The sequence below is a fragment of the Amborella trichopoda genome, chromosome 3 (genome assembly GCF_054954075.1).
Source record: "Amborella trichopoda isolate Santa Cruz 75 chromosome 3, AtrichopodaSantaCruz75HAP2 v2.0, whole genome shotgun sequence".
Classification (NCBI taxonomy): domain Eukaryota; kingdom Viridiplantae; phylum Streptophyta; class Magnoliopsida; order Amborellales; family Amborellaceae; genus Amborella; species Amborella trichopoda.
Window position 1 is genome coordinate 10,274,640 of NC_142338.1, and position 15,158 is coordinate 10,289,797.

The 15,158-nt window shown below is 39.0% G+C and overlaps 1 protein-coding gene across 12 annotated transcripts in view; it reads left to right on the plus strand.

Moving 5' to 3' along the window:
* Positions 1 to 10,644, plus strand: part of LOC18448819 (elongation factor P (EF-P) family protein) — a 41,948-nt gene extending 31,304 nt beyond the window's left edge. For all 12 annotated transcript variants that reach the window (XM_011630488.3, XM_088863297.1, XM_020676459.2 and 9 more), the window contains 2 exons: positions 133 to 200; positions 10,288 to 10,644. In XM_011630488.3, the coding sequence (XP_011628790.1) occupies positions 133 to 200; positions 10,288 to 10,300 (81 nt within the window). In that variant the 3' untranslated portion in view covers positions 10,301 to 10,644. The remainder of the gene's footprint in view (positions 1 to 132; positions 201 to 10,287) is intronic.
* Positions 10,645 to 15,158: the final 4,514 nt, after the last annotated feature.

Below are 15,158 nucleotides of genomic sequence, written 5' to 3' on the forward strand. Positions count from 1 at the left end.
TTGTTTCTTGCTAATTTTCTATGTTTCTTCAAATTCTTCTGCATCAGCTATACAGCTTGTAAGAACTTCCAAGCATCTTTGAATTATACTTCATATGGTCCTTCTATCTCATTAAGTTGTTTGTTTTGCCAGGCACCTGCATTTATCAAAACTGGCGATGTGATTGTTGTTAATACTAATGATGACTCGTACATGACCAGGTGAGGGATAGAGTAACATTAGTTTTTTTAAAAGTTTCGAAATTACATTCCTTTTGTTGTTGAATTGGTATCTTGAAATGCGATATAATCCTATCGCATGTTAAATGTTGTGGTACCTGTATTCCTATCATGTGCTACTCCTTTTATTTTCTTTTTCTTGAGAATGAAGTCCTTTTATTTTCTTTTTCTTAGCCATTACTTGGTAAATATGTCCTTTGGTCCCTTCATTACTTGTATAAGAAGCTATGAACTTTCATGATTTAATATGTGAGAACCATTCATCTCTTTAGAATCTTTTTTCCCTTCATTTCTTGTATTTGACTACGTTGAGCCTAGACAAACCCAATTTTGTGAACCCTATTTTTGTCAAATCTAAGGATCACCTGAAGCAGATACATTGATATTAGCTTTTTCGACGCCAAAAATCTAATCCATATATGATGAGTGGCAAGACAAGAAGGGATAGGATTCGAAATGAATACATTCGAAAAAATTTAGGTGTCGCACCAATAGGCGACATTGCGATAAGATGAGGGAGAGTAGACCTAGGTGGGTTGGCTAGGTGTGGCACAAATCCAGTACAACACCTGTTAGGATGTGTGAGTTAGTTCAAGTGGAAGGCTCAAAAAGGGCAAGGGGTAGGCCCAAAAGGACATAGTTAGAAGTAGTGAGAAAAGATATAGTGACTTATGGCCTCATTGAGGGTATGGTCTTTAATAGAGCGGAATGGCGAACCAGAATTCGTGTAACCAACCCCGATTAGTTGTTAAAAGGCTTTGACTACGATGACGATGATGATGACGATGATGATGATGATGATGATGATGATGATGATGATGATTTAAAGGTATATAGCATTATTGTAGGTCAAGCAGCTCATTTCATTTGTAAAGGAACCAATGTTGAACTTTAACTTTTTCTTGTTTTAGCTTTCTAATGTTGAAGTTTTTCGCATAGTATCTGACTTTGTTGAAATTTATCAAGTCTATTGATTTAGCTTTGTATGGCATCATCTATACATCTAAGGTTGGCCTTGTAAACAATGTCATCATCATCATCATCATCATCGAAGCTTTTTTCCCAACTAATTGGGATCAGCTACACAAATCCTAGTCTGCCATTCTATTCTATTAAGGTCCATACCCTTGATGAGGTCATAACTCTTCATAGCTTTTCTCACTTCCAACTATGCCCTTTTAGGCCTACCCTTTACTCTTTTTGAGCCTTCCACTCGAACTAATTCACATCGCTTAAAAGGTGTTATGTTGGGTCTACTCCACAAATGGCTAGCCCACCTAAGTCTACTCTCTCATCTTATCGTCTATTGGTACCACACGTAAATTCTCCCAAATGTATTCATTTTGAATTCTACCCCTTCTTGTCTTTACATCATCCATCTCAACATCCTCAGCTCAACTACACTCATTCTATGGGTATGCTGTTTCTTGACCGCCCAACATTCCGCTCCATAAAGTAAAGCTGGTCTCATAGCATCCTATAGAACAATGTGATGCAAACATTTTCACTCGGATGCAAAAATATTCACTCAGATGTCTATTGGTGTTATTAAGTAGCTGAGACCCTCCTTATAAATATTGAATCAATGGATGGGTATGTTGTTTATTGACCGCCCAACATTCCGCTCTATCAAGTAAAGCTGGTCTCATAGCATCCTATAGAAGAATGTGTTGCAAACAATTTCACTCGGATGCAAAAATTTTCACCCAGATGTCTATTGGTGCTACTAAGTAGCTGATACCCTTCTTATAAATATGAAATCAATGGAGAAACGAGAAGACTTCGGATTGCCACATTAGTAACTAATGAAAAAAAAAGCAACAATCTTATTTGTTAAGGCATATAAGTTCAAGAATAATAATGGATTTGTATCCGCTGTACGTGGAACAAAGTTCAAGAATCGATGATCCTATAATGTTTATAATGTTCTTAACAAAGTATTTCATGTTACCCAATTGATCTTTATGGAAAAACATACAAGAGATGTTGTTATTCTTCTTGATGTATATATATATATATATATATATATATATAGGAAGATACTACAAAACGCCTATATGCAAAAATGAACAGTGATTTCGCCTACCCTCATCACCGTCGAAAGCTCATCGCACGGTCACGATTGTCCGGTAGTGTTTCATTTTTCATTTTCATTTTTTTTTTCTAGAAATAAGAATGACCTAAAATTTGGAGCACGTGTAAATCTTAGTGAGGCGTACCTAATAAAAATATAAACAAATAATTTGAGAAATTTTTTTGACAAAAGTACCCCTGAAACCAGTAGTGTTTCATTTTTCATTTTTTTTCTACAAATTAGAATAACCTGAAATTTGGAGCATATGTACATCTTAGTGAGGCACACCTAATAAAAATATAAAAAAATAATTCACGAAAAAAAAGTGACCAAAATACCCCCATCATCGCACGATGAAATTTAGACGGTGATGAGGGTCGGCGAAATCACTATTCATTTTCGCCTATAGGCGTTGGAAAGACTTTTCCATAAATTATATATATATATATATATATATATATATATATATATATATATATATATATATATATATATATATATATATATATGGAAAAAGTTTATATAAGGATGCTACTTTATAATGTAGAACTACCGATGCCCCTCAAAAATCCATCAAAAAAAGTAGTTTTAATGTTGAAAAACCCTTTGTTTGATCATCTCGACATCCAGATGTATGACTATGAAAAATAAATAGATTTTAAGTCTCAGAAATAGTGCATTTTACAACGTATTATCTACACCGTTTATAAATCTACTTGATTTTAACCACTTTTGAAATTTAAAATTTTAAAATTAGATATAAAAATAGATTTTGAGATCATCTTAAGAACATTTTACATCAAAATTATATACCATGATAAAATTTGATGGTGCACCTTACCTCTACACCTACGGATGCATCCGTATGCCAACTGCACCCTATATATATATATATATATGGAAAAGTTTTATATAAGGTTGCAACCTTAAAATGTAGAATTACACATGCACTTCAAGAACCCATTGGAAATTTTTTTTTTAATGTTAAAAATCCCTCTAATTGATCATCTCGACATCGAGATGTACGAATATGAAAAAAAAAAAAAAATTTTGAGTCCTAAAAATAATGCATTTTGCAACACATTATCTAGACTGTCCATTTTCAAGATTTTCATATGTTTATAGATCTACTTGATTTTAACCATTTTTAGAGTTAAAAATTTTATAATTAGATATAAATATTTTCAGATAATCCTAAGAATGGTTAACACTAAATATATATGTTATGATAAAATTTGGAGGTGCGCCTTAATTGGATTGTTTAAGGTTGCAACCTTATAGAAACCACACTATATATATATATATATACACTTTATTAAAGCCTCTAAATGAAAAACTGTTTTTCCATAAGATTTTTTTCTTAAAACTGTTAACATTTGTATTAGTAAAGACAAATGTACACGTTGCAAAAAATGGCTACCCACAGGTTGGGAGCTCTACACAAAAAATCACCTAGAGGGTGTCTATTGACAAAAAATGCTATACAAGCATAAAAGCCAAAAAACCAGGGGGAATATAAAAGTGTGATCAAGCTAGTTTTCCACACCTTACTTGGCTAGTTCTCTACTGCTTGGTTGGTCTGGCGCCAAGTATGCACCCATGAGACCTTTATAAGCCTGCACAAGTTGAAGATCTTTGCAAAAACCGAAATGAGTCTCCAAGGTGTAGGTGCCTCTATGAAGGCCCAGGTGATGACATTTTTAGAATCACCTTCCACCATGAGGGAGGAACTCCAAGAGGGGTTGAACAGTTTGAGGCTTTACAAGAAGGCGAGGGGCGTGGTCGTAGTTGAGTGGGCCCAACCAATGGTCTTTGAAGTTTCCGTCGATGCCTGCCAGGCTTGGGTTGCAACCGTCAAAATTGAGCTTGATTTGGCCAGGCTCCAATGGGCGCAACAAAGAGACACGAGGAATACGATGAGGCTTGAAACAAAGGACCATATGCCTATTAAGGAGGAAGTCTGAGGCTGCTACCAGCTTGGACCTGCTATGATGCAACACCCAAAATATCACGGTAGACTTGATATTGTCCCACAAGACCTGTGGGTGAGATGATTGACCCTGGAAAATCCTTTTGTTGCTTCCTTCCAAATGGTCCAAACGGTCGCGGCAACGGAGGCCTTCCATGACAAAGTGCTGGATTTGGGTCACAGAAGATATTGTGATTGTTGGAAGAGGTAAGGGACTGGCTTGGGGGTAACCCAGGTCCAATTGAAAAGACGAAGAAGGTGATCCTACTGTTGGCTCACGATGCTGCAATGGATGAAAAGGTGCGAGTTGGTCTCCTTTGCTTCCCTACACATTGCGCATTGGTTGGGGACAGTCATTCCTCTGCGCTGAAGCTGGTCGATAGTAAGATCCCGTTCCGACAAGGCCATAATAATGGGGTGAGGAGAGGAGGGATAGGGCCTGGGGTTGCTGAGCAAGCTACAGAAGGAGGCCATTGAGCACGTTAGTTGTAGGGGTCCATTTCATGAAGTCCATTCCCTGGGTAGAGAGGTGGATAGGGTGGAGAATAGCTGAGAGCTCAAGAAAGGGAGCTCACTCTCTTGGTGGGGTCTGTAAAAATTGGGATTCCAAGCTCGAGATGAGCCTAGAGAAGGGAAAGCTCGGCCATTGAGGCGCTAGGGTCACATCGAGGTGGAAGAGATTGGGAAGCGAATCCTCAGGGGCATGTGACCAATCCAGAGGTTGGACCAAAAAAGAGTTCTATCTCTGTGGCAAGGGTGGAAGTGGATGTGAGCTTTGAAGGGTCCTAAGGCACCGAGTGAGAGATCTCCAAACCCCCAAGGGGGAAATGTAGGTTCTGATTTCAGGCAGCTAAGAGGCATGACTGATGCGGTATTTGCCGCGAAGAACCTGTTGCTAGAGGTGCCCCTCTTGGGTGGCGAGGTGCCACCACCATTTGCCTAAAGGGGCTAGGTTATTGAATTAGAGGTTTTTAAACCCCAAACCACCAAGGGCCTTGGTCTTGCAAACCGTTTGCCAGGAGATGAGGCTAATTTATTTAGGTTCCCTAAGGCAGACCAGAGGAAGTTGTCCATCAGTTGTTCTAAGGCATATGAAAAAGGGACATGTGGTAAATGGGGACATTGGAGAGGGTGGTTTTAGTGAGGGTGAATCTGCCTGCCAGAGATTCTTATCTCCCCTTCCAAGCGGCAAGTTTGTGGTCGAAGCGATCTATAATGTGGTTCCATTGATTGAGTTTGGGTTTGTCGTGGCATAGGGGTAGACCAAGGTAAGTGGAAGGGAGGGAGTCCACACCCCAGCCCCATCTGACCGGGAGGGTGGTGGTGAAGAGGGGGCCAACGGCCAATTCACCATTTTTTGTTTGGCCAGGTTGACCTTGAAGCCTGTGGCCAGTTGGAAACATTTGAGAGAGAGGAGCTGGGAGTCCACCTGTTGTGACAAAGCACCGTAAGAAAGGAGGATGTCGTCAACATATTGGAGGTGGGAAATAGTGATGCCATCATTTGTGACCCTAAATTCCTCCAATAGACCATGATGATACATCCTAGCAGATTGATCTGCTGAAAACTTAGCGACAATGGCAAATAAAACGGGGGATAGCGGGTCTCCTAGACGAAGACCCCTGGAGCAGTTGAAGACCTTGGGTGCGCCATTGATAATGACTGAGAAAGAGGGGTGTCGAGTGCACCCATTAATCCACTTTCTCCAATGAGACCCAAAGCCCATCCTTGTCATGGTCCCTTCTACGGCTAACCAGTTGACATGGTTGTATGCCTTTTCCCTGTCGAGCTTGACTATAAGGCCCGGTTCATTGGTGGCCATTCGAGAGTGGATGCACTCATAGGCGATAAGGGCTCCGTCGAGGATCGAAAGGTCCTTGATGAAGGCACCCTGGTGAGGAGAAATAACCCAATGAAGGAATTCCTTGAGTCTAGATGGCAGCACCTTGGCACGAATTTTATAGGAACTGTTTATGAGAATAATGGGTCGAAAGGCTTTGAGCGTTTCGGCTCCTTCGACTTTGGGGATGAGGGCGATGAACATTGCATTCATGCCCTTGTGGATGACTCCTCTATTATGAAAATCTTCGATAAAGGCCAAGAGGCCCGGGCTGAGGACCTACCAAAAGTGCTTGTAAAGGGCTATTGGAAACCCATCCGGGCTTGGAGCCCGGTCTTGGCCCAATTTGTTGATTGCTTTGTGGATTTCATCCTCGAAAAAGGACGCTCCAGCCACTGGGCCTGGTCCGGGGGGATGGTGAGGAAGGTAAGGTTATCCATGGTGGTAGTGGGTCTGGGTTGGACCTGGAAGAGGTTCTAAAAGAAGCCAAGGATGGCTCTTTCAATCAAAGGGGTTGATCCAGGACGGAGCCATGAAGCTTGATTTGGGTGATGGTATTGTCCCTTCTACGACAATTGGCTATTCTGTGAAAGAAAAGTTGCGTTGTTTCAGCCATTTCATTCTGGACCTCTGGGCCCAATAGATTTCTTCAATCCTAAGAAGACTTTGGAACTCGGTTTTCAATTGGGTTCCAAGGAGGTGTTTGTTGGGGCTCAAGAAGCGGGAATCTTCGAGGAGATCCAAATGATGGTTGGATTGCAGGAGGGGAGGCTTTTCAGAGGTGGAAGTTCCTAGGAAGATAGTGGCTCCACACTGCAAGCCCTAAGAAGCTGGAGTTTCTTTTGAAGATGAAATCCAGCCCTTCTAGTGACAGAGTAGGACAACCACCAGGAGGAGACCAAAGAGGGAAGAGTAGGTCTTTGAACGATGCTATCTTGAATCTGAAGGGTCTGGGTCCACTGGTGGCTGGGAGGGTATTGAGAAGGAGGGGCGTGTGATTGGAAGTGGGTTTGGGTAGAGCTGAGATCTGAGTACTGGGGAATGTGGAGTCCCAGTCGGCACTATAGAGGAAACAATTGATCTTGGATAGGGAGGGGGAGGAGGAGGAGGAGGAGTGGTTGGACCACGTGAAAGTGGCCCCTTCAGTTGGGAGATCTAAGAGCTTGTGGCACGAGATAAAGTCTGAGAAATCCATCGTTGATTGAGGCACCCTGGTTGAGGAATTCCTCTCAAATGACCATCTGGTGACATTAAAGTCACCCCCGAGACACCACTTCGCAGGTGGGCGAGAGGCAATGTCCAATTCTTCCAACAATGCGCTTCGAGCTGTGTCTAAATTGGGTCCATATACAGCAGTGAACTTCCAGTGGAGTTCATTAGACACCCTAATGTGGGTGAGTTGTTATGGAAAAGGAGGTGATATAGGAGCAAGAGAGGGAATGGGAAGCAGGGTCCCATATGCCCCTGGAAGCTACGTTGGCGTCGAGGGTGACCCATTGACAGGGTCGTCTGTGCCACACTCGATGCACCATGCTGAGCGAAGGGGAGGGGAGTTTAGTCTCTAAGAGAGCAAGAATAGGAGGGGAGTGTGCGGTGTGGGAGGAGCAAAAAGAACGAACCAAGCTCTTCTTGAAGGGGGATGCGAGGCCTCTGATGTTTCATACAAGGAGCTTCACGAGAAGGTGCCAGGAAGCAGGGGGACGTCTCGAAGAGCGTCTAGGGGTAGGGTGGGCTGCAGGAGGTGAAGCCGTGACAGAGGCGCTAGGGTTAGAGGATGCGCCCTAATCATAGTTTACCCCAAAGACGAGGTTGTGGAGTTCTCTTTGGCCTTTCTTTTTACTTACTTTAAAGCAAGATTGGGCGTCAGAGGGGAAGAAAGCCTCGACGTCTTCTGGCGAGCCATCAAACTTGAAGCTGACGATCCACATAATCTGGTTGATGTTTCCCTAGGCCATATCCATGCTGTTGACAAAGCTGGAGCCTCGAGTGGGGTGATTGAGAGGAAGAGGAGGCCGAGGCCACGATGGAACTCACAGAAAAGGTAAAAGGCGATGCGGACCGTGGGGGTGCAGGTTGAAGGGAAGGGAGAGGGTCGGGCCCAAGGGGTGAATGCAAGTCACTGGTAAGGGGGAGGGGAGAGGGAGGAGAAAGATTGTCTAGCATTGTCAATGTTTTCTTTGTTGGATGACTAACTGAGAATGCCAATGAAATAGAGAAACACTCGAATGAAAAGACACTAACTGAGCTATGTCTCGATAGTATTATCCACCAGTATTTCCCTTCTCCGTCTTTACATCCCGAAAAACACAGAAGGAGGGATAAACTGTTAATGAATATCGAAGTGGCTTGGTTAATTTACTACCGGACAACAAATTAAAAGGAAATTTTGGTACATAAAGAATAAAGGACTATGAAGGAGAGGAAGTAGGATGAACTGTTCACCTCCCAGATACACTAGATAAAGAGCCATTAGCTAGTGTAGCAGGTGCATTAGGGACTAATTTATCAAGGAAAGAAAACATAGAAGACTGACAATTCGTGTGCTCAAAGCCTCTTTGATCAATGACTGAAGGAGCTGGTCTCTGAAATACAAGAAATGCAGAACTACCTAATTTTGCAAGAGTGGCAGTGGATGTAGAAGAACGAGTTATAGGCTGTTAATTATTGTTCAGAAGTTTATTGTATACCTCATCCAAGGGTAAAACTGAATCACAAATAGAATTTGAAATTTGGTGATGATTAGTGCAGCCAACTGGATGAACAACATCACTCTCAGATGCATAAATTGATTCTCCCAGGTAGGTTTAGCAAGCTTGTCCCAACACTTATAAGCGATATGATTTGTGGGTCCACATTGAATATGTTTTTTTGTTGTCATGACCTCCCTTGAATCACGACCACGTCCTCTAATACTACCACCATGAAGCCTACCTCCATCACCATCACCATCACCATCATCTCTAACTTACAGATGTTAAGGCAGATCCATCACCAATGCTAGAGGCAGATGAAGGTATGTATAGAAGTAGTTACAGGTTGGAGATGGTAATACACATTATTACGAGATGAAAGTTGATTCCAAATTTTGTGGCATTTTTCTGTAAAACCATATTTGTGGCATTCTTATGACTGCAAATTTTGCATACGCTCTTCATCCTGATAGGTGATTCGAAAAGGTATAAAATTCAATTTGTACCTTAGATATAGTCAAGATGATTCCTCTCCAACAATGAATCTTGATTATCTGTTTGGTGTATTTCAAGATCTAGATCTTTATGAATTCAAAATCTTTTTTTTTTTTTTTTAACATTGTTAATGTAATGATAATAAAACTATCTAAAAAGATTTGGAAAGGAAAGAAAAAAACCGTTCTAAGTCCTAGTTCTAAGCATCTCACTAAAATGGATGGCTTAATTAATTGGCTAAAAAACACTTTCTAGGTTGTATTTTCAAATTTTTTAGGCTGAAAAACGCAAAAAACTTTTGTTTTCAAAATTTGACCAATACTCATACGCACAAGGGCAAAAGGCATTTCAGTCTTTCTTGAAGAGTTGAATAGAACTGTTCTACGAACTATTTCTATTTGTAGTAAACCTGAAAGATGCTGAGAAAGAGTTGCAGAGGTTTTCAAGATCAACTCCAATTAAGTTGTGGTTAAGGATGGAGAAAGAATTGAATGAAACAAATGGTGTCATTGATAGTTTTTGTAATATAAGAGTATGGTGGTGCCCTTCATGTTTTCTAAATTTCCTTGAGGAATCTCTTTACGAAAAGTTAGTGGATGCATCAAAACCATGATGATTTCTTTTTGAGGCTTTTCTCATGCAGCTATGAGCAATTCCTACCTACATAGAATATGCACAGCTGATTGGAGAGATAAACTTCCAATTTTGCATGGATTATCTGCAATTTGTACTGTTAATAATCAAGTACAGGTTAATCGACATGCTTGATATACAAAAGTGAACATTCTCTGTTTCTCCTGTCTTACGTTATGGTGGCGCTATTCTGTTCCATCACAGCAGTCCTACTGTTAATATTCAATTATAGGTTAATCTACATGCTTGATTTACAACAACGAGTATTCTCTGTTTCTCCTGTCTATGTTATAGAGGCACTATTCTGTTCATTGATGAACATCATCCATCACAGCAATCCTAAAAGTATTTACATTTACTATTTCCAGGGCAAAAGAGTAGTGTATGTCAAACATGGTGGAGCTCCAAGGGCATAAGAAGTGCAATATTTATTTATGTACCCGGAAATGTTTTCACTTAAAGGAAGGCCGTGTGAGAATCTCCATTGTCACTTTTGTTTCACACCAGAGGGAGAAGAAAGTGTAAAACGAAGGCGAAGGATATGAAACTTACGGCTTTTATCACATTTGGGAACAATGTAAATCATATTTATTTGAGGATTTCAGATTTTGGGTCTATTTTACTCAAAACTCTCATCACTGCACATCCTTCAAATAAGCTTGGGGAAGCTTTTAATGATTTATTGCAGCGGTTCACCATTTGAAGGAACACCTTCATTTGCTACACTTGGTTGACTCTAGATTTAGTCTCTAATGGAACTGGAATGGGGGAGTGTTGCATTCAGTGCTTTTTAAGAAGGATCCGTTCATGTGGTCTCCTCTAGTTTCAAAAGTATGAAACACAAATGCCTTTCGATACCCTCTGCGTGTTGGGAGGAACATGAGAATCCCTAATATTGGTCAATGTTGCCTCAAGAACCGCGCTAAATTCAAAATCTTTAAAAAATTTAGAATCAGCTTCTACCGAAAGTGGTTCTAAGCTTCAGAAGGGCTTCATTCGCTAACTTTTTCAGTGGCACGATCCAAAGATTTAACTAATTTTATTTTTTGAACCATAAAACGGAAATGATGGGTAGATTGGCCCCTAACTTTGAGTGGTCTGGATTGACTGAATTGGCTAATCTGGATTGACTGAATTGGCTAATCTGGATTGGCGAAATTGTTGTTCCAGTGAAACAAAATAAAATCGAAGGAAAAGAGTAGAAACAAAGGAAATTCGAGGAAGTGGGCGATAAGTTTCTCCGGCCCATGCATTTAAATTTTAGCAATATGGGTTTAAAAAAACGGCGATTTGGATTGGAACCGGCCCATCTAGATTGGGAATCATAGGGGTCAGTTTGGTTCCACCAAAATATTGGGAACCGGTCAGTGGGCGGTTTTGTCAGAGAACTGGCTTGACATAACTAGTCAGACTTTTTATTTTTTAATTTTTTTCAATGTTTCTTGTTCCCTTTTTTTCACTTTATATTGGTCGGTTCACTTGGCTAGACTGCCGATCCAGACCGCCATCAGCCGAGCCAGACTGGTTTTGTGTATGGGCGATTTGGGTAACTGATCCATTTATCTAAACCTTGGATGAAGCCGAAGGATGAGTTTTTATTTTTTGGGCGAGCATACAAACTTGTAGCACAAAAGAAACATCTTGTTTAAGAATAACTTTGTGGTTTCATTGTGAGAACTTTTGTTATGATGGAACTTCTCTGAAGAAAATTTTATTTCTTCAAATCTCACCATTTCATTTGCTGATTCACTAGCAGTACCATAGCCCAAAAGAACGTTCAAGAGTCGTATATAGTGGTTGTTACTGGCAAATTCGGCCTCGCTCTCTCCGATATATAACAAATATTGGATGTCGTACCTCCTATACATCTGAATCACGGGAATTCGAACTTCCAAAGTATTTCTCGAGGTTCGGTGGGTGTGTGCGTGCGCGCGTGTATGGGTGTTACGGATTGGTTGCAAGGGCATTATAGACGGGTCCCTTACACAACAATATCTTTGTCCAATCATACTTCACTTCATATAGGAAAGATGGTATGAAATTTTAAGCAAAACCATAATGGCGTTGCACATCCATTGTAATCGGAAAAAACATAAAACCATACTAGGAAAAGCCTTGGATGCATGCCAAACCACACAGGTAGAAATCCATAGAGCACACATTCTTTATACATGGTTCTAAGTAAAGAGTTGATATCAACCATTGGCTTAGTGTGAAAGAGAGTTGTTTCATGCACAGTCCTCTTTCTATTCTTCTTTTTCACCTTATCCTGCAAGCATGGGATGGATAATTGTCAATAAATATGAGAAAAGTATATGCTATCTGTCACACATAAAACATTGCGTATATTGAGTCTGCATCTTAGCCATCCATCATAAAAATATTTGGGCTTGTATATATGCTGCCCCAAAATATTCTTTAACTCAGAGCGAATGTACATTTTGTCAAGGAAAAAATGTATAAACTCTTTATTAGAGTTTTTCTCAAGAAGAAAATGTATATTTTCTTCCCGAAAAAGAACGAGGAAGTTGAAAAGATTATAGGCTCCCGTGAGAAGAAAATATACATTTGCTTCTTGAGGAAACTCTAATAAAGAGATTTTTAGGATCCAAACATCTGGGGACTCAAAAGTACTGTCTAGCAACCAACTGAGCAAAATAAAAATGAATATGGCACACCTCTGCTAAAAAAAATAACACCTTAGGATATCTCACAAACCATCCAATTTTTTGAGGTTTAGGAGTTTGGGTACTCAAATTTTCTTTTTCCCCCTTTTCTATGGAAATACTCGAATGATTGTTTGACGTGGATCCTGTATAATTTCAAGTCACAATGATCCTAAGCTCAAAAAGAAGTTATTTTCTCTTCTTTTTTTCTTGCAGTGACAAGGAGTTTTGAGCAGCAATTTTGGCAATAATCGTGGCTTCGAGTGGTAAGTCCGGCTGCAAATGGTAGTGTTATGTCACTCCCTTGGTAGAATATAGAGTCCACCAAATATCAAGACCAGCAGTCTCACTGGTCGAACCCTTTTGCTTTGGGCTGTATAGTCCTCAGTAAAAATTAGGTTTGTTAAAAGATTGTCTAGATCAATGTCTGATTGGTTTTGGCCGGCGTTCAATCGGTTAAATAAAGCTGGTCAACTTTGTAATATATTATATATCTTAAATTGTTTTTTTATATTTTTATAATACGGTCCAATTGCTTTAACCAGTAGAAAAACCGATTTTGATTGCACTAGACCTCTCAATGGTTAGGCAATTGGTCTGATAACACAAGTCCACTCAAAAAGTTCACGAGGACACTCCTCCACTCAAAAAGTTCACGAGGACATGCCTTAAAAATGGACAGCAATGGTTATATTTAGTAGTTAGTTCTTTCAAAAAAATGGTTGTATTTAGTATTTTGATTTGAATTTTTTCTACATATGGAATTTAAATGAAAGTTTCCTAGTGGATGTGCCAATCTAGATTCTCCAAAAACTATGGGAAAAGTTTATACAAAGCCTGGGCTCTAAACAATCAAATTAGAGCCTACCCAAAAACATTTCACTAGAAGAGGTTGTTTTGATGCTCAAATATCCTCAAATTGATCATCTCGACATCAAAATTTCAAGATTTTCATATGTTTATAGATCTAATTGATTTGAACTATTTCAGAGTTTATAATTAGTGAAAGAAATATATTTTTAGGTCATCCTAAGAAATTCTGTCACTAAATTATATGTTAATAAAATTTGAAAGTGTTTATAGATCTAATTGATTCGAACTACTTCGGAGTTTGAAATTTTATAATTAGTGATAGAAATATATTTTCAGGTCATCCTCAAAACTTTTGTCACTAAAATTATATGTTAATAAAATTTGAAAGTGCGCCTTAATTTAATTGGTTATGATTGCAACCTTATGCAAACCACATCCTGTACAAAAATACATAAAAGAATGTAGGAGAGGTGGTGTATGATATGCAAGCCAGTGCATGATATGCCGGTTATGTATAATATGCAACAAGGCAATACTTAGAATGCAGGTTACGTGGATGCTTCTGTCATTTGTCATAGACTTGGGTATTTGAAAATTTTGTTGTTCTTCCTAATGCTTTTGAGTAGGATTTTCTCCATCAGACTTTGATTGCTAGATTGAGCAAAGCAGAGCTCTCAAAATATTTGAGTTGGTGAAGAAAAAGTAGAGAGAGGCATCTTAGAAAAATAGCTCAACAACTTGGAGTGGAGTTTGGGTAGAAGAACATGGACTAATGCACTTATTTGCAAGCATATCCATATGTACAGCCATGATCTTCTCTAATTATAGGGACTTCGATATAAATATGAAAAATGAAGTTAGTTATAAGGGAAGGAGACCATTTACCTTTGATTCAAAGTGGTCACAATAATCTTGACCATTGGATTTGAAGTTATGTGGCTGCAGTTATTCCATTAACTAGGCTCAAATTTCAAATGAAATTTTCTTGAACTTTGTGATACATCAAAACTATCAAATTTCATATCAAATGGTTGTAAGGAATTATGACCACCTTGTATCGGAGGTATATGTCTCATTGTATACAATCCCTATTATAAATCTTGTATATATAAAATATGAGCAGGTTTGGGAATAATTGTCAATCAAGAAATTATTTTCAAGGTTAGGAGCTTGGTTAGGAGGTTGATTTGGATAAACTTTTATATTTATCATGTAAATAGTTGTGAGGATATATATGGTAAAGTATCATATTGCAGTATCTATTACATAGTAAGTTCACGTAAAACTATTTGTGTTCCTTCGGGTATATTCTATTTCGATTGAAAAATAGATATATAATTTTCAAAAATAAAAATTTTAAAATTTAAGCTAAAAGTATTTATTTGTGATTAAAAACGAATTTCTAAATATATAATCTAAAAAATACTTATCAATTGCCATAGAATAATAGCATAAATTTCCAAAACCATATTATGATCGTGGCAAAAGCAACAATAAAGATAAAGTTTCTATAAGGCCTGGGCTTTATAAAAACAAAATAAAGCTTCACCTCAAATACTCATTCTGGAAAGCACTTTCGGCAAAAAAAATATCCATGATGGCTCTAAAATCAGTTTTTAATACCAACATAAAATTCAAAATGCAAAAAATGCTACAGATCTTGCGGATCTGTGAAGACTTATTTTTAGGGGAAAATGGTGGTCTACATGATTTGTTGCAATATAAATTATTTTTAGAATTTGAAATTCTAATTTTTTTCA